Source organism: Moschus berezovskii, chromosome 7 (assembly GCF_049115385.1).
Source record: "Moschus berezovskii isolate FMDL1 chromosome 7, NW_MosBer_1.0, whole genome shotgun sequence".
Taxonomy (NCBI): Eukaryota; Metazoa; Chordata; class Mammalia; order Artiodactyla; family Moschidae; genus Moschus; species Moschus berezovskii.
This window is the reverse complement of record NC_142466.1, coordinates 77,078,670-77,105,566: the sequence shown is the minus strand read 5'-3', so window position 1 is coordinate 77,105,566 and position 26,897 is coordinate 77,078,670. Positions and strand designations below refer to the sequence as shown.

General features: G+C 38.7%; 1 protein-coding gene across 4 annotated transcripts in view; it reads right to left on the bottom strand.

Moving 5' to 3' along the window:
• The window catches only part of PPP3CC (protein phosphatase 3 catalytic subunit gamma), an 87,503-nt gene that overhangs the window by 49,539 nt on the left and 11,067 nt on the right, over window positions 1-26,897 (bottom strand). For all 4 annotated transcript variants that reach the window (XM_055427192.2, XM_055427189.2, XM_055427193.2 and 1 more), the window contains exon 2: window positions 192-389. In XM_055427192.2, the coding sequence (XP_055283167.1) occupies window positions 192-389 (198 nt within the window). The remainder of the gene's footprint in view (window positions 1-191; window positions 390-26,897) is intronic.

Genomic DNA, 26,897 nt, shown 5'->3' with positions numbered 1-26,897 from the left:
CTGAAACAGTCCTACTGGAAATATCAGACATTTTAAATTATATTTCTTCAATGAAAAACAAACATATCAAACAATCATAAGACTGCTCAGAATTCCTAGAATAATGATTACACATTTTAGTTGATGATGATTTGTAACCATTCCTCAAACTAGCTCAAATCTAAGTACCACCGTGCAGATCCTTCTCATACCCGTGATTGGAGCATCTACTTCTATCATAGTCTTCTCTTGTCTCAGTATGGCAGCCCCATCATTGATTATTTTTAAGGCTACTTCCTCTTCCAGTCGCCCTTCCTTCACCAAATGGTTTTTCAAAACATCAATTTTAGGTTTCCCATTCTCAAATACTTCCTTCAAAGTAAGCCGCTGGGTCGGAGGAAAGGGGACAGCTAGAAAGAAAAGAAAAAAAAAATTTAAACAGCTGAAGTTATAGAAAACAACCATAAACACATCACTTTCACATAACAAATTAAGTCTAAAACATCACCATGATTTAACATCCACAGCACCAGAACTACATGGGGAAAGAAAACTAAAGATACTATATATTATAGATGATCAATTCTAATTTTTTAGAAGGCCACAAAGTCAAAGTCATTTAAAAGATCTAGAAGTGTATAAATTATGCCTTACATATAAACATGAAACACTTGATTCAGTAAATAAGCTAACAGTGAGACAATGAATATATTTTTTCTATGAAAAAGTATTCAAAAAGAAACCATGGTTTAAAAAACGAAGGAAAAGAAACCACAATACTACTAAAAATGCATTTATTTCCTTCCAAGAATAGACATAATAAAACTGTGTCTTGGAAGTTTGACTTCAGTTCCTGTTCAGGGGAATCATAAATGTATGATTTTATTATTAATGCAATGTATGATTGTATTATTAATAATACATACACTGCTGTTGCGTCACTTCAGTCGTGTCCGACTCTGTGTGACCCCATAGACGGAAGCCCACCAGGCTCCCCCGTCCCTGGGATTCTCCAGGCAAGAACACTGGAGTGGGTTGCCATTTCCTTCTCCAATGTATGAAAGTGAAAAGTGAAAGTGAAGTCGCTCAGTCGTGTCTGACCCTTAGCGACCCCATGGACTGCAGCCTACCAGGCTCCTCCATCCATGGGATTTTCTAGGCAAGAGTACTGGAGTGGCTTGCCGTTGCCTTCTCTGAATACATACACTAGTGTATGTATATATTATTAAAAGGTGAAAGTGAAAGTCGCTCAGTTGTGTCTGACTCTTTGCGACCCCATGGACTATACAGTCCATGGAATTCTCCAGGCCAGGAGACTGGAGTGGGTAGCCTTTCCCATCTGCAGGAGATCTTCCCAACCCAAGAATCGAACCCAGGTCTCCTGCATTGCAGGCAGATTCTTTTACCAGCTGAGCCACAAGAGAAGCCCTATTAAAAGGTAGTTGCTTAAAATATTAGTGATAATAAGAACACAACTAACAGAATGGAGCTCTTTCAGAAAATAACTTGCTATAGTAACAGAGCACAAACTTAAGAAAAATAGATATGGGAGGCCTAGTTTTGTTTTCTAATCTGGAAATGCTAACAACTAACTTCAGTTTACACTAGATATAAAGACTATATACAACATTATGGTAAGTTAGCAACTTGAACAGAAAAAATTTTTTGACATTTTAAAATTGGCTATCATCTCTTCTTTTACCTATCTTTAAAACAGTCTACTTTAGATTTCCTGTGACCTATAGCCATAAGTCTATAAATCATACATTTTAAAGAAGAGGTTCATGTTACTTCTGTATAATTTTTGGTCACATGGGATCCAAGTCACCTGACCAGGGATCAAACCCGTGCACCCTGAACCGGGAGAACAGAGTCCCAACCACTGGACTGCTGGGGAAGTCCCAACAGAGGGTTCATTTTAATTTGTGCTTATGTCTGATGATTTCACTTCTAGCTTTATGGAAGTGTTATTAAGAACCAACTTGAAATCTACAGGCGCTTACACAATTTTAAACTTGCTCTAGCCATACCATTTTTTATTATTCAAAAGTAAAAAAAGTCCTATGATAGGTTTTGTAATACTCTTGGCAACAACTTGACTCATTTTGACTATTCAAAGTCCACTGAAAGAAATCATAGTAGCTTTCCAACCAGCAAATATTACACTGAGATAGGGGACCACATGCTGCGGCTGCTGCTGAGTCACTTCAGTAATGTCCGACTCTGTGTGACCCCAGAGACGGCAGCCCACCAGGGTCACCCCTCCCTGGGCTCTCCAGGCAAGAACACTGGAGTGGGTTGCCATTTCCTTCTCCAATGCAGGAAAGTGAAAAGTGAAAGTGAAGTCGCTCAGTCGTGTCCGACTCTTAGCGACCCCATGGACTGCGGCCTACCAGGCTCCTCCGCCCATGGGATTTTCCAGGGAAGAGTACTGGAGTGGGGTGCCATTGCCTTCTCCGGAAGGGGACCACATACACCCCAGTTTACTCAAGACAGTCCTAGATTTCAGCCATTCTCCTAGTGTAACTGTTAATAGCATCCCTTTTCACTCTCAAAACCACCTCAATTTGGAGGACAAATTGAGTGTTAACTTGTGTGATTCATACAGTACACCAATATCCTATCTTAATAGGATAATCTACATCTATTATAAGATAAAAATATTATGATGGGTCTTTTATTCACTCATCTGGTGAGTCTATAAAACAGGGTAAAGGTTAGTCCTGAACAAGTTTACTTACATTTTTACTAAAATAGCAATGATACTATGGTTGTGTTAAATAATAATAATAAACCTTTTGTATTTTAGTGATTCTTACTGAAATATTTTCAGACGAAAGGAAATGCTATTTGGGATTTGCTTTAAACTTATGGGAGAAATAAGCAATAGCGTAGAGCAGCAGAAGTCCCGGGAGGCACAGCATGTGGCCTAAGTCCTCCTGGAGGAGGCTGCCATTAGACTCACTACAGAGCCACCAAGCAGGTGACCCACAAATAGGTTTTTCCAGTGGTCATGTATAGATGTGAGAGTTGGACCATAAGAAAGCTGAGAGCTGAAGAACTGATGCTATCAAACTGTGGTGCTGGAGAAGACTCTTGAGAGTCCCTTGGACTGCAAGGAGATCAAACCAGTCAATCCCAAAGTAGATCAACCATGAATATTCCTTGGAAGGACTGATGCTTGAAGCTGAAGCTCCAATACTTTGGCCACCTGATGCAAAGAGTCGACTCATTGGAAAAGACCCTGATACAGGGAAAGATTGAAGGCAGGAAGAGAAGTGGGCAACAGAGGATGAGATGGTTAGATAGCATCACTGACTCAGTGGATATGAATTTTGAACAAACTCCAGGAGACAGTGAAGAACGGGGGAGCCTGGTGTGCTGCAGTCCATGGGGTTGCAAAGCTCGTGCTCACTAAGCGCAGATAATCAGCACCTGCATTCTCAGTCATCACACAGGCACAGTTTACTCGTCTTCATGTCCTTACCCCCAGGCCCTATGTGGCCACATGGATACAAGGAGTTCAGAATTTCTGAGTGGAAATAAAGGGGATCTAGAGAAATGCTTTGTAAACTGTCTTGGGAACTGCCCCCACCCTAGCACCAACAGGTAGAAAACTAAACCTTGTAAAATGCAGTAAAAATAAATTGCTAGAAAAATAATCCCAGGCACAGATGCTGTGCTGATGTCAAGCTGCCATAAAAGGTTTAAATGCTCACCACTCTCTGCACATGCTTCACTTAGCACCAACTGGTGGACAGATACCGGTTCACAGACAACATTTTCTAAATAAGACTGGTTTGGATAAATACGCATTTAGGGGAACAAGAATAAGACTAGAATGAAAACTTGAATATTATGCATGTACACATGTTCAAGCCCCAGTTTGAGTTTTAACAAGTTTCAAACTGCCTTTAATGACATACAGAATTTCACTGATTGAAAAAATAGAATCTAACCACTTGGACTCTCAAGTTTGGGCTTCTAGCATCTTACCCATGCTTTAAACTATGAAGTGTTTAAACTGTAACACTGAGGTTTAGTACTTGTATCCTTTCAAGTCATAAATAAACCATATGCCACCAGACACAGAAGTTTCCCTTCTTCATTTCTGTGGCTGTGTGTTGCCTCTTTATTCCATTTCTAAAGCTATCATCCTTCCAAAACCAAGTCTTAGGACAATTTTTCAGTTTTCAAAGAAAAGATACTCAAGTGTAATTACAAGGGTAATAAGTAATTCCAGACATTTTATTTGTTCAAAAAATTATGCTAACCAACATAGGCATTTTAATTTTTTTCTAAATATATATATACATATTATTGAAATACAGTTGACTTACAATGTTTCAGGACCAGATTAGGTGTTTTTAAATGAAAGAATCAAAATGTCAGTAGTGCCAGCACTCAAGTTATTGCTTTATTGGTTATTTCATATTGTCACTTGAGGGACTAGTTCCTTTATTTTTAACATACGCTCATCATTTTAAAAGCTACAATCCTTATCAACAAGAAAGTAGGGTTAATAGAGGGATTCAGTTCAGTTCAGTTCAGTCGCTCAGTCGTGTCCGACTCTCCGCGATCCCATGAATCACAGCACGCCAGGCCTCCCTGTCCATCACCAACTCCCGGAGTTCACTCAAACTCATGTCCATCGAGTTGGTGATGCCATCCAGCCATCTCATTCTCTGTCGTCCCCGTCTCCTCCTACCCCCAATCCCTCCTAGCATCAGAGTCTTTTCCAGTGAGTCAACTCGTCGCATGAGGTGGCCAAAGTATTGGGAGTTTCAGCTTTAGCAACAGTCCTTCCAGTGAACACCCAGGATTGATCTCCTTTAGAATTAAAGGGTCTCAAAATGCAAGCATAGAGTTAAAAAAAATTTTGACTATGAATCAAAAGGTCATTTACCAAGAAATATGATAATTTAGGGGTTAACAAACCACAGTACATTTTTTTTTTTGAGGAGAGGAGGTTCTTGTTTTTCAAAGATGACTAGTACTAGAAAGGGCCACTTTAGGCCTTCCCTGGTGGTACACTGGTTAGGAATCCACCTGCCAATGCAGGAAACAAGGTTCAACCCCTGGTCTGGGAGGATCCCACATGCCATGGAGCAACTAAGCCCATGCACCACAACTACTGAGCCCATAGACTGCAACTCCTGAGCCCACGCTCTAGGGCCCGTGAGCCACAACTGCTAGAAACCATGCTCCACGACTAGAGAAGCCACCACGCTGAGAAGCCTGAGCACCACAACTAGACAGCAGCCCTTGCTCATCACAACTGGAGAAAGCCCATACAAAGCAACGAAGATCCAGCGCAACCAAAAATAAATAAATAATTAAATAAGGGTTTAAAAAAGAACAGGCTACTTAAAGTGTACCCAGAGGGTGGGAGGAGAAGGGGACGACAGAGAATGAGATGGCTGGATGGCATCAGCGACTCTGTGGACATGAGTCTGAGTGAACTCCGGGAGTTGGTGATGGACAGGGAGGCCTGGCGTGCTGTGATTCATGGGGTCGCAGAGAGTCGGACACGACTGAGGGACTGAACTGAACTGAACTGATATTAAAAAAAAAAACAGTCATAAAAAATAGTGGAGGGAAATCATTCAGCTTTTTATTTTTAAAAATAAGGGACTTTCCTAGTGGTCCGGTGGCTAAGATTCTGCGCTCCCAATGCAGGAATCCTGGGTTCAATTCCTGGTCAGGGAACTAGATCCCACATGCCAACTAAAGATCATGTGTGTCAAAACTTAACACCCAGCACAGCCAAATAAATAAATAAATGAGAAGGTAAAAACTGTATAAATGATTTTATTTCATAATTAAACTGCTGCTGCTGCTAAGTCACTTCAGTCGTGTCCGACTCTGTGTGACCCCATAGACGGCAGCCCACCAGGCTCCCTTGTCCCTGGGGTTCTCCAGGCAAGAACACTGGAGTGGGTTGCCATTTCCTTCTCCACCTAATTAAACTAGCTGCAACATAATTATAAAGGGAGTTGTTTGTACAAATACAACCAAGAGTTTCAACATAAACCTTCCGAAAATTGATGAGCCCTCCAGACTTTTAAATCCAACAGTCTATTTAACATCTACTCAGATGTCTAAGAGGCATGTAAAATTTAACATGTTATGGAAACAACCTATGTGTCCATTGATGGATGAATGAAGATGTTATGGTACATATATACACAATGGAGTATTATTCAGCCTTAAAAAATGAGAAAGTCCTATAATTTGCAACAATATGGATGGATTTGAGGGCATCATGCTAAGTGAAATATGTCAGGCAGAGAAAGACAAAATCCTGTACGGTATCACTTACATATGGAATCTAAAAACAAAACAAAACTCATAGAACAGGAGATCAGACTTACAGTTATCAAAGGAGAAGGGTGGGAGGAGGGAGAAATGGAGGAAAGGGGTAGCAAGATACAAATTTTCAGTGAAAAGAGAAGTAAGTACTAGGAATGTAATGTACTGTAATGATAATAGCTAACACTGCTGTATGCCATATAAGAAGGTTAAGAGAATAAATCCTAAGAGTTCTCATTGTTGTTATTGTTCAGCTGCTAAGTCGTGATGGACTCTTTGCGACTCCATGGACCGCAGAGGCAGGCTCCTCTGTCCTTCACTATCTCCCTGAGATAGTGAGTTTGAGTTTGCTCAAACTCGTGGCCATTGAGTCACCGATGCCATCCAACCACCTCATCCTCTGTTGCCCCCTTCTCCTCCTGCCCTCAATCTTTCCTAGCGTCAGGGTTTTTTCCAATGAGTCAGTGGCTCCTTATGTAAGATTATATAACTCAGAGAATCAAACTTCCACTCATGTACACGTCTTCCATTTCAGTTCCTTCTCAATGAAAAAGCATTAATAGGAGGATTTTTTTCACCCCACTGTTAAAACAGAATCATTGTTGACACGGTTGATGACCAAATCCAAATCACATTTTGGACACTTTGCAAGGAATATTACAAAACAAAGTATCTGTCTTTGCCTCATCTCTCTCCTCAAAAGTAGAAGCACAGTAAGTAATAAAACAAACTATTTTCATTACCAAGTAAATAGTGATTTTCTGTATTCTTTAATAATTCATATAGCGAGTGCCCAGTCTATTAATGTTTCAGCAGGAAAATACTGCACTGAGCCCTCATATCAGTCTGCACCTTCAGGTGGAACATTTTAGCATTCTAGTCAGTCCCAGATGATGCCATTTGTAAAGAATCTGCCAATGCAGGAGATGTAAGAGACACATTTCAATCCCTCGGTCAGCAAGATCCCCGGGTGTAGGAAATGGCAACCCATTCCAGTATTCTTGCATGGAAAACTCCATGGACAGAGGAGGCTGGCAGGTGTCCATGGGGTCACAAAGAATGGGACATGACTGAGGGACTGAGCACAATCAGTCTAAGAAGTCAGGAGAAGAAGGGAGAGGAGGCACATGGTGCTCTCTTTCACTAAGTCTGGAACGTTCTTTAAAGACCTCTTTTCAAAGCCCTTTCTTTTTCTGAGCTGGTATTCCCCAGAGGGAGGCCCGGGTCATGGTATCTTGTCTCAAGAAGCAAGAGGGAAGTAGAGCCAAGGGAAACACCAATGTCCTTGGTCCATGGATGGTATTAAAATATAAGGTAGGGTGAAAACTCAGCTGTCAGGGACTCAGAGGGAGTGAGTCAATTTGAAAAGACAATGGAATTCTCTTTTTCCCATAAAATAGTGATCATACATATATATATGTGTATATATATATGTATATACGTACATATGCACGTAAAATTTTAAAAATAAAAAGCTTATTTATGAATTTAAAATTCACACAGAATTAACAAAGTCACTTTTAAAGGTTAAGATACAAAAAAACTCCTGGTGATAAGTAATACACCAAATATCTTTTATTTAAAATTGTTAAGTGTTCCAGTGTTAACTCTGTTTAAAAATAAATTCATATAATATGATCTAAATTGTGACTAAATAATGCATTAGAAAAGGCAGTAAAGAAATATACCCAAGTATTAGTGCTAGGTAACAAGATTCTAAATTATCTTATTCTTCCAGCTTGCCTATTTTTTTAACTTTCTCCAATTACCCTGTATCACTTCTGTAACCAGAAAAATATACATATAAGAAGTTAGTATATAATTATTTTGTGCACCACATTATCATACTGATATTCTTTTTCGTGAACAATAAAATTGGAAGAATAGGATGAAAGTACGTGTTTGAACTACACGTGGTTTTTCTTCCCTATCTGCTTTGCCCTACATTTTTTCCAAGTTTTTATCTTAAAAATTTACTAAAAGAAAAATAAGAGATGCCAAACGCAAAAAAAGCAATCCCATTGGCAATAACTTTCCCTATGCTAATCAGTTTCATACATAAATAAGACTTTTCTCAAATCAGCAGAGCTGTACCCCAAACTGATTCTTACCAGAGACATTCAAAAATTCAACTTCAAATTTTAGTTACACCTATAAATGACCCAGAGTTACTAAGATGACAAAGAGGAAACTCTGTGGCTTATGCTTCAAAACACACGAAGGCATTGTGGTCAGTGCGAGACAGACCCCTCAAGATGCCTGGCCCATGGTATACACACACCTTATCCCAGTTACTCCATCAAACCACAATCGAGGTACTGCTGGAAGGAAGGAAGTCTGCAAGCATAAGTAAGGTCCCATATCAGATGAACTTAAAATAGGGAGACTGTACAGGTACACCCAACCTAAGCACAGGAGAACTTTGCATCTGGATCTAGAAGTTAGACATAGGAATTGAGAGATCTGAAGCATGAAACGGATTCGACGTGTAAGGTCTCCATCGTTAGCTTGGAGACAGAGGAGGTCACAGAGCAAGGAATGAAGGCGGCCTCTAGGAGCAAGGAGAGGCCCCTAGATAAAAATAAAGACTTCATTCCTACCACCACAGTTCATTTCAGTTCAGTTCAGTCGCTCAGTCGTGTCCGACTCTTTGTGACCCCATGAATCACAGCACGCCAGGCCTCCCTGTCCATCACCAACTCCCGGAGTTCACTCAAACTCATGTCCATCGAGTCAGTGATGCCATTTAGCCATCTCATTCTCTGTCATCCCCGTCTCCTCCCACCCCCAATCCCTCACAGCATCAGAATCTTTTCCAGTGAGTCAACTCGTCGCATGAGGTAGCGAAAGTATTAGAGTTTCAGCTTTAGCATCAGTCCTTCCAGTGAACACCCAGGATTGATCTCCTTTAGAATGGACTGGTTGGATCCACCACAAGGAACTACCAATATCCTGAACATGCTAATGATCAGATTCTTCCCCGAGCCTCCACATGTAAACTCACCCTGGTGGGCGCTTTGATTTCAGCCTTTGAACTGTTGAGCAGAGAGGTCTATGCCACAAATGTACCTCTGAGCCACACAACTATGAGCTAAAAAATCATTGTTTTAAGCCACTAAGTTTGTGATGATTTGTTACACAGCAGTGGGAAACTAATACTGAATTCTTGAAGTCGAAGTTTTTTCCTTAGACTGTTCAACAATCACAAATACACTTTTATACGCACAAGAAACTAACATAAGATACCTCTCAGAATCGAAACAGAAGTTCCAACTTATAAATGACTCATAGGACAGATAAAGTGAGCCAAACCAAACCACAACATACATCATAGACTATCTGAGCTCAAACTTTCTCACACCAGATGTTTCAGATCTGTATGTTTCAAGGTAAGACCTCAGGCAAAATTAACAGTAACTCTGCATAGACACCAGATCCAATCTAACACTGGAACTTATGAGTTCCAGCAACTTATCAAGTTTACAGATTCTAACTAGCCCTTGCCCAGATTACAAACTTCCACCCAACAAGTCTCTCATCTATAGTATCTATGAGTAGCCTTCCTAACTGCCTCAGAGAAGTCCCTAGCCCCTCTGGTTCTCACTTGTTCTGTGTGCGTGTGCTCAGTTGCTTAGTCATGTCTGACTCTTTGCGACCCTGTGGATTGCAGCCCACCAGGCTCCTCCTGTCTAAGGAATCTTTCAGGCAAGAATACTAGAGTGGGTTGCCAGTTTCCTCCTCCAGGGGATCTTCCCAAACCTAACTTTGTTTCTTTACAAACAAATCCTTCAGCTGACCTTGTTTCTGGGTATATCCATGGCTCTGTGCACTTATGAGGCCACTTGATAACCACCTGCTCAGGGCCACCCTGACTACAGGAGTGGGTTGCCTGAGCTCCAGTAATTTTGTCAAGCACTTCAGGGTCAAGGTAATATGTGGGTCCTCTTTCAGTCTTATCAGAGTGTGCTGTTTGGGAGCAAAATCTGGCTCCTACCTAATTAACAGCATTCCCATCAGCTGTCTATTTGTTCAGTATCTTGAGTGTCATTCATCTACAAGGAAGTACACAGGCAGAGGACAGACAGGGACCTAAGAAGGGTATCCTCCGGCCAGCCCCAAAGGCTGGTTCAGACAGCCTCTGACAAGTTTGGAAGGTCTCATTAGATGAGTGTCTTTAGATCAACTCTGCACTAGGTCAATTCTTCTAAAACTTCCTAAGGATATCCCTCAGTCCTTAAAATCTTAAGAAGTGTTTTGTTTAGTTGTGTCTACCTGGAGCTGAGGCTCTGACCGGCCCTCAGTTGGTAATAGTTGATCTCTGGTGTGAAGACACTGTGTGTCTTCCAGAGACACGTGGTTGCAAATGTGCCATCCTTAATAATCGCTGCAGATCACACTGAGCTTTCTCAGTCTGAGCCTTTGTCTGCTCTGTGCCTCTTCTATCTGCCTCCTTCACATTTTCAGATTATGAACATACTCAATAAATGGCATAGTTTCACCAAGGAAAAATTCTGAAATACAAATGGCATCTTGGGGAACTTCTCACATGAACAAAATTATTTGAGAGGCACCTTCAAACAATAGAAAACAGAATTCTGAATACCCAATGCTCTGCATTCTTTAATATGAGGAGACTTCCAAATGAAATTCAAATTCTAAAACTGGCTCCCTGAAAGAATTCCCAAATGCCAAGAAAAAAGAACATTTACTGAAGGAATCAGGCTTGTGTAAATATCCCTGATCTCTATCAATTAGTCCCTATTTTGATGTGTCTAGGAGATACAAGGCTTCCCTGGTAGCTCAGACAGTAAAAAATCCACCTGCGATATGGGAGACCTGGGTTTGATCCCTGGGTTGGCAAGATCCCTTGGAGGAGGTCATGGCAACTCATTCCAGTATTCTTGTCTGGAGAATCCAATGGACAGAGGAGCCTGGCGGGCTACAGTCCACGGGGTTGAAAAGAGTCGGACACGACTGAGAAACCAAGCACAGCACAGGAGATACAAAGAGGCTTTCCTGGTGGCTCAGTGGTAAAGAATCCACCTGCCAATGCAGGAGACACAGATTCAATCCCTGGGTCAGGAGATCCCCTGTAAAGAGGAAATGGCAACTCACTCCAGTATTCTTGCCTGGAAAATCCCATGAACAGAGGAGCCTGGGGAGACCACAGTCCATGGGATTGCAAAGAGTCGGACACCAATGAAGTGACTTAGCACTCACACAGTTAGGAGATACAAAACTTGGAAAAGACTAATTGGCATTACCTTAAAGAGAATTTAGAGACCAGTTAATCCATAGGCAATAAAAGCCCTTTAATTTGTAACTCTCTGGAAGTTATAAGATTACTCATTTCTAATACCCTCACAATACCCCTCTCATTCAACCTTTAACTCTTAACAATGTCTTTTGTTATTGACTTTGAAGGGATGTAAAAGAATGCATGTAAAGACACAGAAATGTGAATGAATAGCAACAGACAAGTTTTTGGTTATCTAGAAATAAAGAGAATAATTTTGAGAATAAGAAATGTCTGTCTCACCAAAAAAAGATATGGTAATTATATGGTGTTTATACATTGTCAGCTAACACCATTGCAGTAAATAATCATTTTGCAGTATATAGGTATATCAAATCAACATATCATACACCTTAAACTCATGAAATGATATATGACAATTATATCTCAATAAAGCTGGGGGGGGGAGAAATTTCTGGTTGTGTCAAAAAGTAACAGAGTATAGCTAAAGATAAATTAGACAGTGGACCTTAATAAAGGTAGAAAGTCTGAGAACTGGTATATTTTATTTGTCTGGGTTTGTACAAAAACAAAACAACCTTTGACAAGAGAAAGAAAATATATCAAAATTTCTGACAAAACTGGTCAAATGTGAGGGGTTTATCATAAGGAATAAGGGCTTATAAATCCTTTTAATGTAAATCCTTTCATGAGTAATAAAAGAAAACTAGTATTTGATTTTCTTTCTGTTAAAAGGGCAAAGTTATTCTGTGCTGAGAGAAGACATTCCTTAAATCCTTAAGTCAAAGTATTCTGTTAATTCTGTGCTTTTTTTCTTTTAACAAACTTGTAAGTCTTTTTTTTTGCATTCCTTACTTCTAGGAAAAAGATGACATTCCTAATAAACAGTGTCACTTACTGCTGTATTTTTAAATATACTGCCTTTAATTACTCCTCACCTTTGGACAGTCACAACTAGTATTTTGTCACACAATAATTCTCTTTGATTTTGTTCTTCTCCAAATTCAGAATAAAACTGTAAAGATGTCTCATGCCTACGATACCGTTGGGTCTACCCAATTAAAGGACCATTCAGTTCAGTTCAGTTCAGTCGCTCAGTCATGTCCGACTCTTTGTGACCCCATGAATCACAGCACGCCAGGCCTCCCTGTCCATCACCAACTCCCGGAGTTCACTCAAACTCATGTCCGTCGAGTCAGTGATGCCATCAGGTTACACAAAGATTTGATCCTTTACCTTATTAAAAATATTTTTAAAGGATTAACAGAAATTATTAGCTCTGTTTGGCATTCTCCAACTTTTAATTAACTCAAAACTATTGTGAGAGCGCTTTATTAAAATGGAGTAAAAAGAAAAAATAATCTGACAAATGAAAAGAGTTCAGCCTTCCTAAATTGATGATGTGTTAATTTAAAATGTGTTAAAGTAGATATGCTTCAAAGTTTGTATATCTTTCAGGTTAAAGATACACTTATATACAAAGACTGACACAATAGCTGTTGACAAAAGATTTATCTCTAGGTTTAAATAAGCTTGTATTGGTGACATTCCTCATACATTTTATAGGATAAATCTAAAGGCTTGGAGATTTGTCAATACCCTCTCTGTTCAAGACATATTCTTATTTTCAGAATACTCCATGAGTGACTCTTTATGAAACTGATTATGTACTTTAACAGAAGATTCCACTCTCTTCCATTCTGATGAGGCTGGTTAATGGTTAATATAATAAATTAAATGAATAAATAAAGCCTGTAGATGCAACACCTCCAAGGAGTTTCTGCTTCTTCCTTACATTCACCTAAAGTTCCAGCTATAATCTAAAGATCAACAGTTAACCTTGGGAAGACATGTCGAAAGAACTTTGGGAAAGGTATGTATCATGTACTTGTAACTGTTAACACTATACGGAACAAATTAACTGTGTACTCTGACATCATTGCTGTGGCCAGACACCGTGTCTGAGTTACGATTTCCAGAACTGTTTTGGTCCAAAAGCAGAAGATAATGTGAATAGACCATTTATGTCCAAAATCAACAGAACACAATCTCTCAGATGCCAGAGGCCACTGGTTACCACGCACATTCCATGATTTTGCCCTTTATTCTCTTGGCTGTTTTCTTCTGTCTCAAGATTCCAGACTGTCAATAAACACACTGCCCTTTATTCTTAGTACTACCAAGACCTTTATCCTTGATAATCAACAAATGCAGGACTAATTCCTCAGACACTGGGAAAGGTAAATAATACATATCCAAATAAAAGGGGAAAAAATGACTTGGTTACCATAGGAAGATCCAGATAGATATGAGATATATGGGACATTATCTGCTGCTAAGTCACTGCAGTTGTGTCCCAGTCTGTGTGACCCCATAGACGGCCTCCCCTGTCCCTGGGATTCTCCAGGCAAGAACACTGGAGTGGGTTGCCATTTCCTTCTCCAATGCATGAAAGTGAACAGTAAAAGTGAAGTCGCTCAGTTGTGTCCGACTCTTAGCGACCTCATGGACTGCAGCCTACCAGGCTCCTCCGTCCATGGGATTTTCCAGGCAAGAGTACTGGAGTGGGGTGCCACTGCATTCTCCAACATTATCTAAAGCTTGAACAATAATTATTGAAGTTTTGTCTGTTACAGATGCCATGTGTGTGGTCTCCAGAGTCTTAAATAATGCATTCGGTCATTATCATGCCAGGTGACTCTGACTCAAAAAACAGTCATCTGACCTAGAGGGGTGGGGTGGTGGGGTGGTGGGAGGGAGACCCCAGGGGGGATATATGTATACATATAGCTGATTCAAGTTGTACAGCAGAAACTAACACAACATTGTAAAGCAATTATACTCCAATAAAATTAATAAAAACAAAAAAGATCATCTAAGGAAAAAAACAAAATGGCTTGGTGTTTACAGAGGTCAAAATTACGACCATCAAAAGCTTGATAAACACTCACAACCTCTCTTAACAATGGCACAGATCTTGACTGATCACTCCTAAATGGTAAATCCTCCAGTTGAGTTAAAGAATGATCAGAAGCAAAGAGTGAAAATTGAAACAGAAACCATAAATTGTTTCCAAACTCTCAGAAAAAACACTATGACTTAAAAGTCAGATAAAGTGAACCAAATCAAACCACAGTGTGCATTACAGACTATCTAAGCTCTTTTTTTTTTTTGACATTAGCTTATTATGTATGTTCCAGTACTACAGAGAAACTGATCTGACAAAAACACCTCAGGGACTCAGGTGTACTAGAGATAAAATCACTGACCATTCCAGCAAGTCAACTAAATCACATAGTGTAGCCAATCCCTGCCCAGACTACTAACTTCCACCCTAACTTCACTCTATGACCAATCTCCGCTGCGAAAATCTGTGCATCTTCCTTTCTAACCTCCTCCTTCTGAGACGCTCCACCAGTTATTCTCTATGTTATTCCTGCTGCAACAAGCTCAGTGCAACTTCATTCTGATAAGATACAGATGTGCTCCTGGTGGTTTCTGGCGACAGGCTTCAACCTCCCCAAGACGGGGAACTGGCAGCCTAGAATCAGGGACAGGAAGAAGACTTCTGTTACACACCTTTCAAAAGTTCATACCATATTATTGTATTACTCACCTAGAATCAGATATCTTGTGAGTGCGAAGTCAGGTGGGCCTTAGGAAGCACCACTACGAACAAAGCTAGTAGAAATGATGGAATTCTAGCTGAGCTATTTCAAATCCTAAAAGATGATGCTGTTAAAGTGTTGCACTCAATATGACAGCAAATATGGAAAACTCAGCAGTGGCCACAGGACTGGAAAAGGCCAGTTTTCATTCTAATCTCAAAGAAGGGCAATGCCAAAGAATGTTCAAACTACCACACAATTACACTCATCTCACATGCTAGTAAGGTAACGCTCAAAGAGTCACACATGACTGAGCGACTTAACAACAACAACAAATTGTATTACTTATTCAAAATGTACATAACTCTATTATAAATTAATCAATCCAATGGTAATACTACCAATATCTAATTTGGCTGCAAAAAATCTAGGAATCAAAGAGTATTGCTGGATGTCAGAGAGGTAAATTCACCACCTGTTTCTACAAGGCTAAAAAGAATACTTTTTGGGTTTTTTTTTTTTTTTGGCCATGCTGCAAAGCTTGAGGGATCTTAGTTCCCCTATCAGAGACTGAACCCAGGCCTAAGCAGTGAAAGTACTGAGTCCTAACCACTGGACTGCCAGGGAATTCCCAAAGATTACTGACCATTAATGGATCATCAATACATCATCAACAGATCTAGGTGTCCACAAAACCTCTTTCTATTGTGAAACTATTAACAAATCTAAATCAGCCAGCAGTCAGAGGAGATAATTTGCTTTTTATCTCATATGAACAAAACTTTATTACACTTCGTGTTTATTAAAATCAAACTTAATGACTGCCATTAAATAGCCTCATAAGTGGAATTATGTTTGATAAATATCAAGGCTCACACTGTAAATAAAGTGAAGATTTTCAAGCTATTGTAAAAATTTTGAAATTCTCAAATTTGCAAAAACAGAAAGTACAGCATAATGCATACTACAGTATCAATGTTTAACCTTCTGCTTATCTTCAAATCACATCAAAGAAACTATATACTCAATGCAAAACAATTTTTAACAACATATACAAATTATTGTATATAAAACAGACAAACAATAGGATTTATTGTATAACACAGGGAACTGTATCTTGTAATAACTTATAATGGAAAACAATATAAAACATATATATATTATATAACTGAATTACTCTGTGATACACCTGAAACTAACGAAATATTATATATCCAGTACACTTTACATTTTTTAAAATTCTTATCTATTCATCTATTTTTTGACTGCATCAGGTCTTAGCTGTGAGACACAGCATCTTCTTTTCGACATGTGGGGCCTTTTGTCATAACACACAGATTCTCTAGTTGTGGTGGGTGGGCTTAGTTGCTCCATAGCATGTGGGATCCCAGTTACCCAATCAAGGATCAAACCCATGTCCCCTGCAAGGCAGATTCCCAACCACTGGACCACCAAGGAAATCCCCATACTTCCATTTAAAAAAAGAATTGTTAAAAAACTAAAGATCACAGAAAACAGTAACTCCCACAAAACAAAATCTCTTAGAATGCCACCAACCAAAGATAACCACTGTTAAAATTCTGGTGTAGATCTTACTATTTTTAATAGTTAAATATCTTATTTTATAATCAGCTGTACTATACAATCCTGTAATCTGTCTCTTGGAAAATACTGCAGAATCCTCCTCTTGTAACCTGTTGTTTTTGAATTTTGTATTAAACTACTAAAATCTTCTCACACCAACAAATATTCTTCTACAATAGAATTCTCAAAGTTTGCATCATAATTCACCTAACCAATCTGCTACTATTAAACATTGCAGCTATTCTTATTGTTAATTTTTGCTATCACGAGTAATGTGGCAACAAATATCTTTGTTCATACATCTATCATCTCATATGCTCACTGGTCATTCAAATTTATTCATTCATAAATTATCTATAAACATCATCATCTCCTTTGCTCATTTTTATCGCCATTCTGAATGATTTGCTGTTCTTTAATAAGTATAAAAAATAACTAAGAATACACCCATGGATTAAAGCTAGTCATATAGTGCAAATATTTTCTGTCTGAAGCATACTTTGAAAAGGAGGCATTTCAACTCCAGGCAGTATTTCAAAGTAAACTGTACACTTCTAAAGCAAACTACTAATCCCCTTAGTTCACAGGGAGTCTCTATTTATTTCCTTCTTTCAGGTCTTCAATTCAATTTTGCAGTAGCCTATCAACCTGCAAACTCATTTGAGCCAAAATAAGTCATCTGCACTAAATCCTGGATTAATTTTTGGGTATAGCTCACTTAACTTCTTTTTAAAAAATAAGCTTTATTGAGGTGTATTTAGGAACAGCAAACTGTATCCTCTAACATGCACAATTTGATAAAATACAACGTCTCGGTTTGTCAAACCACAACCACAAGCAAGATACGAAACAAGTCCATTATGCTTGAAAGACCCTCTCCCCTGCCTCCCAGCACCAGACAACCTCTGATCTACTTTCTGTCACTACACATGAATTTTGCACTTTTTAGTTTTATATGAATAGAACAGTCCAGCGTATGGTTTTTTTGTGTCTGGTATTTTTCATAAACATAGTGGTTTTGTGATTCACCTTTGCTGTTGCATTTATCAGTAGTTTGTATCTTTTTATTGCTGACTAGTTCTCCATGTGAGGATTTACCATGAGGTCATTCATTTACCCATTGAATATTTCCTGGTTTGGGCTATTATGACTAAAGCTGCTATAAACATTTGTGTACAAATCTTATTTTCATTACTCTTGGGTAAATACCTAGGGGTGGAGTGCCAGAGACATAAGGCAGGTGTATAATTAACATATGAAGAAACTGTCGAGCAATTTTCCCCAAGGACTTTTACAACTTTACATTCCCACCAACAGTGCTTGAGAGTTTGTTACTCCATATCCTTGTTAAAACTTGATAGCTGTCCCTTCAATTTCAGCCATTCTAATGGGTGTGTAGTAGTAGTTCATTGTGGTTTTAATTTGTATTTCATTAATCGCTAATGATGTCAAATATCTTGTCTACTACTGGCTATTTATATATCTTCATTTGAGACTTGTCTGTTCAAATCATGTCCATTTTAAAATTTTGCTGGTTGGCTTATCAGTGAGTTGTTAAGTTCTTTATATATTCTTAATAAAAGTCCTTTGTAAAATACACATAGTGTGAGTATTTTCTCCCAGTCCAAGGCTTGTCTTTCATTCTCTTAACAAAACATATTTAGAAGAACAAAAGATTTTAATTTTGATGAAGTCCAATTATCAGTTTTTATAATTTTTGCTTTTTGTGACTTAAGAATACTTTGTCTACCCCAAGGTCACAAAGATTTCTTCTAGGTTTTCTTCTCAGTTCAGTTCAGTCGCTCAGTTGTGTCTGACTCTTTGTAACCCCATGAACTGCAGCACACCAGGCTTCCCTGTCCATCATCAATTTCCCAGAGCTTACTCAAACTCATGTCCATCAAGTCAGTGATGCCATCCAACCATCTCATCCTCTGTCATCCCATTCTCCTCCTGTCTTCAAACTTTCCTAGCATCAGGGTCTTTCCCAGTGAGTCAGTTCTTTGTATCAGGTGGCCAAAGTCTTGGAGTTTCAGCTTCAGTATCAGTCCTTCCAATGAATATTTGCACTGATTTCCTTTAGGATGGACTAGCTGGATTTCCGAGCAGTCCAAGGGACTCCCAAGAGTCTTCTCCAACACCACAGTTCAAAAGCATCAATTCTTAGGCACTCAGCTTTTTTTGTGATCCAACTCTCATATCCATACATGACTAATGGGAAAACCATAGCTTTGACAAGATGGACCTTTGTTGGCAAAGTAATGTCTCTGCTTTTAATATGCTGTCCTGGTTGGTCATAGCTTTTCTTCCAAGGAGTAAGTGCCTTTTAATTTCATGACTGCAGTTACCATCTGCAGTGATTTAGGAGCCCCCAAAAATAAAGTCTGTTACTGTTTCCATTGTTTCCCCATCTATTTGCCATGAAGTGATGGGACTGGGTGCCATGATCTTAGTTTTCTGAACGTTAAGTTTTAAGCCAACTTTTTCACTCTCCTCTTTCACTTTCATTAAGGGGCTCTTTAGTTCTTCTTCACTTCTGCCACAAGGGTGGTGTCATCTCTGTATATGAGGTTATTGATATTTCTCCCAAGTTTACAAAAATGGTAACGTTTCACTTTTACCTTTAGGTCTGTGATCCATTATTAAATAAGCTTTGTGTAGGCTACGTGTCAGATTTTACTTTTCTCCATACGGATATCCAGTTGTCCCATCACCATTTGTTGTAAACTTTTTCTTTTCTGAAACTGCTGAATTGCTTTATCAAAAAATCAAGTGACCATTTACATGTAGATCTATTTCTGGACTCTGCTCCTTTCCATTTATCTATCTGTCTGTCCTTTTCACCTTTACCACACTGTCTTGATTACTATAGCTTTATAGTGAGTCTTGAAATCAGTAGTTTGAGTCCTTCAAGCTTGTTCTTCCTTTTTAAAATCAGTTTGCTTACTATTTACGATAGCCAAGTCATGGAAGCAACCTAAATGTCCATCAACAGATGAATGGATATTAAGATATGGTGTATACACACACACACACACACATTACAGAGGAATACTACTCAGTCATAAAAAAAGAATAAAATAATGCCATTTGCAGCAAACATGCACGGGCCTTGAGATAATCACACTAAGTGAAGTCTGAAAGAAAAAGACAACCATCATATGGTTTCATTGACATGTATAATCTAAAATATGATACAAATGAACTGATTTCCAAGACAGAAACAGACTCACAAGCATACAAAATAAATTTAGGGTTGCAAAACGGGGAAAGAAGGGGTAAATTAGGAGTCTGGGATTAGCAGATACAAACTATTATGCATAAAGTAGATAAGGACTCACTGTAGAGCACAGGAAACTATACTCAAAATCTTGTAATAAACCATAATAGAAAATAATATATATATATTATACGTATTCAGCACATCAGGCGTCCCTGCTTCCACTGACTCCCAGAGTTTGCTCAAGTTCATGTCCATTGAGTCAGTGATGATATCCAAACATCTCATCCTCTGCACCTCCTTCTCCTGCCCTCAATCTTTCCCAGCATCAGGGTCTTTTCCAATGAGTCAGTTCTTCGCCTCAGGTGGACAAAGTACTGGAGCTTCAGTTTTAGCATCAGTCTTTCTGATGAATATTCAGGGTTGATTTCCTTTAGTATTTCTAGAAGTATGTTTTTTTAGATCACGAATGGGGTGTTGAATTTTTGTCAAATAGTTTTTCTGAATTTACCGAAGTAATGCTATGTGTTTTCTCCTTTACTCTGTTAATATGTAGATTATATTCATTGATTTTCAAATGTTAACACAACTTTGCATTACTGAGATAAATCCTACTTATAATAACGTTTTATTCTTTTTGTTAGTACATTAAATTTGCTAATATAAGTTAGCTACAATCTCTGATGCTAAATTATTTATGTTTTTGCTAGGTTGTCAAAAGTATCCAAAAAACATGTTTCAGTATAGGCTTCAGATTTCAACTTTCTTAACTACAGAGTCATAAAAATAATAGTGATCATAATGTTTATTGTTGTCTGCTAACTACAAAACAGCCATTATGCTGAGGGCTTTACATACATATTCTCATCTAACCTAATAACACTCTCTGAAGTATTACTATCCCCACTTGACAAATGTGAAAACCAAGGTACAGGGAAGTTAGAAACTTTGTCCAAAATCTCACAACTAGTAACTGGAGGAGCTGGAATTTGATCTCAGGTCGATTGATTCCAGAGACTAAGTTCCTTTGCCATTGTGAAAATCACTCAGTCTTGTCTGACTCTTTGCGATCCCATGGACTATACAGTCCATAGAATTCTCCAGGCCAGAATACTGGAGTGGGTAGCCCTTCCCTTCTCCAGGGGATCTTCCCAACCCAGGGAACGAAATCCAGGTCTCCTACATCGCAGGCGGATTCTTTACCAGCTGAACCACAAGGGAAACCCAACAACTGAAGAGGGTAGCCTATCCCTTCTCCAGCAGATCTTCCCAAGCCAGGAACTGAACTGGGTCTCCTCTATTGCCTGCAGAATCCCATGGACAGAGAAGTCTGGTGGGCTAATAAGTCCATGGGGTCATAAAGAATCAGATATGACTGAATGACTAACACTTTATACATATTTTAATGAAATAGTTAAAAAATAATAATTTTATATAAAATGGCATAGGAAATAATACAAATACTACGAACACCATGTACCCACCATGTAGGTTTAAAATATTAAGTCTACCATATCTGTTTCAAATATTTTTAAAGAACTAGAATGTTACAATTATAATTGAAGACAGCCTCCATCCTTTTCCTTCATCCCAGGGATAATTAGTACCGTTAAGTACTTGTGTATCCTTCCCAATGTAAATTTCTTTATATATATATATAATTTTGTTTAAGTATATTTATATACAATATATTTTAAAATTTTATATATGTATCATACTGTGTATCCTTTTGTAACCTGGATTTTATATTCAACACTGCTTGCCAGATTTATCTGGAATAAGGCCAAGGTACCCATATTTCCTTCATTTTTTTTTTTAAGCTCCACAGGTGATTCTGTTTGGTAACCACAATTCAGAATCATCATTCTAAGCCTTTATACATTTATCCAAGAAAGTTTTTAGTGCTCCCAAATTGCCAACACATTTTAACCTAGTTTTTGCCCTGAGACAGTTGCTGTTCGATTACCTGGATTTTGAGGAAAAAAAAAAAATTTTGTACAGTGCTTTCAACTCAGAAGCAAAAACCCTAATCAAATCAAGTTTATATATGATTCAAGACAATAACCAAACTATAAAAATGAGTTTCTGAAGGGGACGGGTGTGGCAACAAAGGGGTAGTATCACAACAGACTTGAAGTGGTCATTCAGTTGAGTATCTTGATTGTGGCTGTAGCTATAAACATGTGAAACTGCATACAGCTACACACACACACAGAGAAGTCCATGTATAACTGGTGAAACTTGAATGAGCTCTCTGGATCGTCCCAATGTCAGTATCTTAATTTTGGTATAGTACTTTGGCAGTGTGGAATATTGACACTGTGGAAGAGACCTAGCGGAGGGTGTATAGGACTTCCCTGTACATTTCTTTGTAACATCCTGTAAATCTAAAATTATCAGAATAAAAATTCAATAAATTTTAGAAACTAAATTCCTACAGTACACTGAAAAAATTTTGCAGCCTTTTCATGGTCAAATTTAACTCAATACACTGCTTAAATATACATCCACTACATAAATGATACATATTTTTATATGCCTAACATCTGATGCAGATCTGCATTAAAGTAAAAGACCACATTGGTGACAACCACATTAATCCTGTAGGATGTATAGGAGATAAACCTTAAAAGTTATTGGCCTTTAAGCTATTATTTTTAGATTATTGTGTGGTCTTATCCTCATGGGACACTAGGATTTACCTAAATAGCTGTCTCTGTTCACTGCAAATAACCCTGCTTTCATTCCTATTTTAAGCCAACAAGCCTGCCCTACTTTTGCAGCTTATTTCCTAATCTCCTCACCTGCCTTTCCAATCATGAACCAGTTAAACACCGCTTAAGAGGTTATATTAACTATTACTAGTGAAAGTGGTATGTACATTTCAGGTCCTTTTATAACTGATCAGAACAAATCATTTTATTTCAATAATCTGAATTTCAATAATCTGAAATCGCTTTCAGATTATTCTTTCTGTTCTTTGATAGTCACTGAACTCACCTGTCTTAAAGAAACCATAACTTTACAGTGATCATATGGATTCAATAACACTTGCAAAATAGTACAAAAAAAAAACCACAACTAACTTACTTTCATGAATAAGTCCACCAATTACCTTTATTACTCTGGCCCTTCATTAAAACTATCCTATTTTATTTTTAAACTTCCTCAAAGCCTTAAATCACAAGAATAAAAGGTACCAAGGCATACAAACAAAAAACAAAAACCTCCCACAAATTAAGTCTTACCTAGTTAGGCCACCAATCAACCATTAAAGTTTAAACTTGAAAGGATCATCAATTTTTAGAGTGAAGGGGCAAACATTTCTTACCAGATATAGTCTATGGTTTAGTCATCCACTCTTCCTGGTGGTATTAGTCACAGGAAGCTCCACAGTTCTAATTTTCTGTTACATTTTTGGGAAATTATCACAGGCTATACTGAGTACTTTTCAAGACAGCAATGCTTCCGAGTATAACCAAAAATATGTTGCTTATAGTAAGAACTCACCAAACATCTGTTTCTGAACACACAATTTTCAAAATTCTATCTGTACTATAGAAAAGAAAATTTTCACTATTTCAACTAAGCATTTAAGTTCTTTCAAAAGCAAACGACACTAAAGTTGGAAAACATTATAACACTGTTAAGCTATCATTGCACATATACCACTTAAAATCAAACAGATCTGGAGTCAAATCTCACCAAGATTCAAGAATTCATTTAATAAAGAAAAGCTAACATTTATTAAGCACCCACTATGGGCAATATGCTGAGCACTTTATATAATATGAAATATAATCTTTAAATTCTGAGGTAGGTATTGTTATCTCCCATTTTACAATTAAAACAAGGAAAAGAAGTCATACAACTAGTAATTAGCAGTTCCCATGCTCTTTCCTACACTATCTTCAATAAAGTTAAGTTTCTTAGGCTTTCACTTAGACATTTACTAAGCACCTATGATCTAGGCACTGTATTCAGCATTAAGAACACACAGTTCATGGAGACTTCCCTGGCAGCCCAGTAATTAAGACTCTGCCTTCCAAGGCAGTGGGTGCATATTCAGTCCCTGGTCAGGGAGCTGAGATCCCACATGCCTTGGGGCCAAAAAACCAGAACATAAAACAGAAGTAATACTGTAACAAATTCAATAAAGACTTTAAAAACTGGTCCACATCAAAAAATTTTTTAAAAAATAAAGTTCTTGCACTTGAAGAGAACGGTTTAGAACAAAGAATAAATTAGAAAGAGTTTCTAGATTAGAAATTAGAATGAATAAGGAACATTAAAATATTTTCAGAAATGTGTAAAGCTAGTGAGAGTGCTTGTGGGAGCATGTAGGAGGCAAATATCTCATTCTTCTGATGAGGATGAGAGCAGCTAATACGTACTGAGCACTTACCAAGTGCCTGTCACTGAACTCTATGGAGTTTATTCAATCCTTACAACTATCTGGCTTTTCTGGTGGCTCAGCAGTAAACAATCTGATCCAGGTTCAATCCCGGGGTCAGGAAGATCCCCTGGAAAAGGAAATGGCTTCCCACTACAATATTCTTGCCTGGGAAATCCCATGGATAGAGAAGCCCGGCGGGCCACAGTCCATGGGATTGCAAGAGTTGGACACGACTCAGCACAACTAAACCACCACCACTATCCTACAAGCTAAGTTTTATTGTTCCTCTTCCTCAAATAGGGAAACTGAGGTAAAATAAAGGTAAGTGATTTGTCCAAGGTTATGCAGATACTAAAAGAAGCTGAATTTTAATCATTCATCTGACTTCAAAGCCCAAGTTCTAAAACAATTACTCAAACAGGCTCCTGATAAAGGAGAAAAAGTTTCTCAGCTGTCCTCTTGGCTAAATCCTGAAAGATAAATAGGAACTAGTCATGTTCAGTTCAGTTCAGTTCAGTCACTCAGTCGTGTCCGACTCTCCGCGACCCCATGAATCACAACATGCCAGGCCTCCCTGTCCATCACCAACTCCCAGAGCTCACTCAAACTCATGTCCACAGAGTCGGTGATGCCATCCAGCCATCTCATTCTCTGTCGTCCCCTTCTCCTCCCGCCCCCAATCCTTCCCAGCATCAGAGTCTTTTCCAGTGAGTCAACTCGTCGCATGAGGTGGCCAAAGTATTGGAGTTTCAGCTTTAGCATCAGTCCTTCCAATGAACACCCAGGATTGATCTCCTTTAGAATGGACTGGTTGGATCTCCTTGCAATACAAGGGACTCTCAAGAGTCTTCTCCAGCACCACAGTTCAAAAGCATTAATTCTTCGGCGATCAGCTTTCTTCACAGTCCAACACTCACATCCATACATGACCACGGGAAAAACCATAGCCTTGACTAGACGGACCTTTGTTGGCAAAGTAATGTCTCTGCTTTTTAATATACTATCAAGGTTGGTCATAACTTTCCTTCCAAGGAGTAAGCGTCTTTTAATTTCATGGCTGCAATCAGCATCTGCAGTGATTTTGGAGCCCAAAAAAGCAAAGTCTGACACTGTTTACACTGTTTTTCCATCTATTTCCCATGAAGTGATGGGACCAGATGCCATGATCTTTGTTTTCTGAATGTTGAGCTTCAAGCCAACCTTTTCACTATCCTCTTTCACTTTCATCAAGAGGCTTTTGAGTTCCTCTTCACTTTCTGCCATAAGGTAGTGTCATCTGCATATCTGAGGTTATTGATATTTCTCCCGGCAACCTTGATTACAGCTTGTGCTTCTTCCAGCCCAGCGTTCCTTATGATGTACTCTGCATATAAGTTAAATAAGCAAGGTGACAATATACAACCTTCACGTACTCCTTTTCCTATTTGGAACCAGTCTGTTGTTCCATGTCCAGTTCTGACTGTTGCTTCCTGACCTGCATACAGCTTTCTCAAGAGGCAGGTCAGGTGGTCTGGTATTCCCATCTCCTTCAGAATTTCCCACAGTTTATTGTGATCGACACAGTCAAAGGCTTTGGCATAGTCAATGAAGCAGAAATAGATGTTTTTCTGGAACTCTCTTGCTTTCTCCATGATCCAGCGGATGTTGGCAATTTGATCTCTGGTGCCTCTGCCTTTTCTAAAACCTGCTTGAACATTTGGGAGTTCACGGTTCACATATTGCTGAAGCCTGGCTTGGAGAATTTTGAGCATGACTTTACTAGCGTTTGAGATGAGTGCAATTGTGCGGTAGTTTGAGCATTCTTTGGCATTGCCTTTCTTTGGGACTGGAATGAAGACTGACCTTTTCCAGTCCTGTGACCACTGCTGAGTTTTCCAAATTTGCTGGCATATTGAGGGCACCACTTTCACAGCATCATCTTTCAAGATTTGAAATAGCTCAACTGGAATTCCATCACCTCCACTAGCTTTGTTCATAGTGATGCTTTCTAAGGCCCACTTGACTTCACATTCCAAGATGTCTGGCTCTAGGTCAGTGATCACGTTATCGTGAATATCTTGGTCGTGAAGATCTTTTTTGTACAGTTCTTCTGTGTATTCTTGCCACCTCTTCTTAATATCTTCGGCTTCTGTTAGGTCCATACCATTTCTGTCCTTTATCGAGCCCATCTTTGCATGAAATGTTCCCTTGGAATCTCTAATTTTCTTGAAGAGGTCTCTTGTTTTTCCTATTCTGTTGTTTCCCTCTATTTCTTTGCATTGATCACTGAGGAAGGGTCTCTTATCTCTCCTTGCTATTCTTTGGAACTCTGCATTCAGAGGCTTATATCTTTCCTTTTCTCCTTTGCTTTTCACTTCTCTTCTTTTCACAGCTATTTGTAAGGCCTTTTTTGCATTTCTTTTCCATGGGGATGGTCTTGGTCCGTCTCCTGTACAATGTCACAAACCTCCGTCCAGAGTTCATCAGGCACTCTATCAATCAGATCTAGTCCCTTAAATCTATTTCTCACTTCCACTGTATAATCATAAGGGATTTGATTGA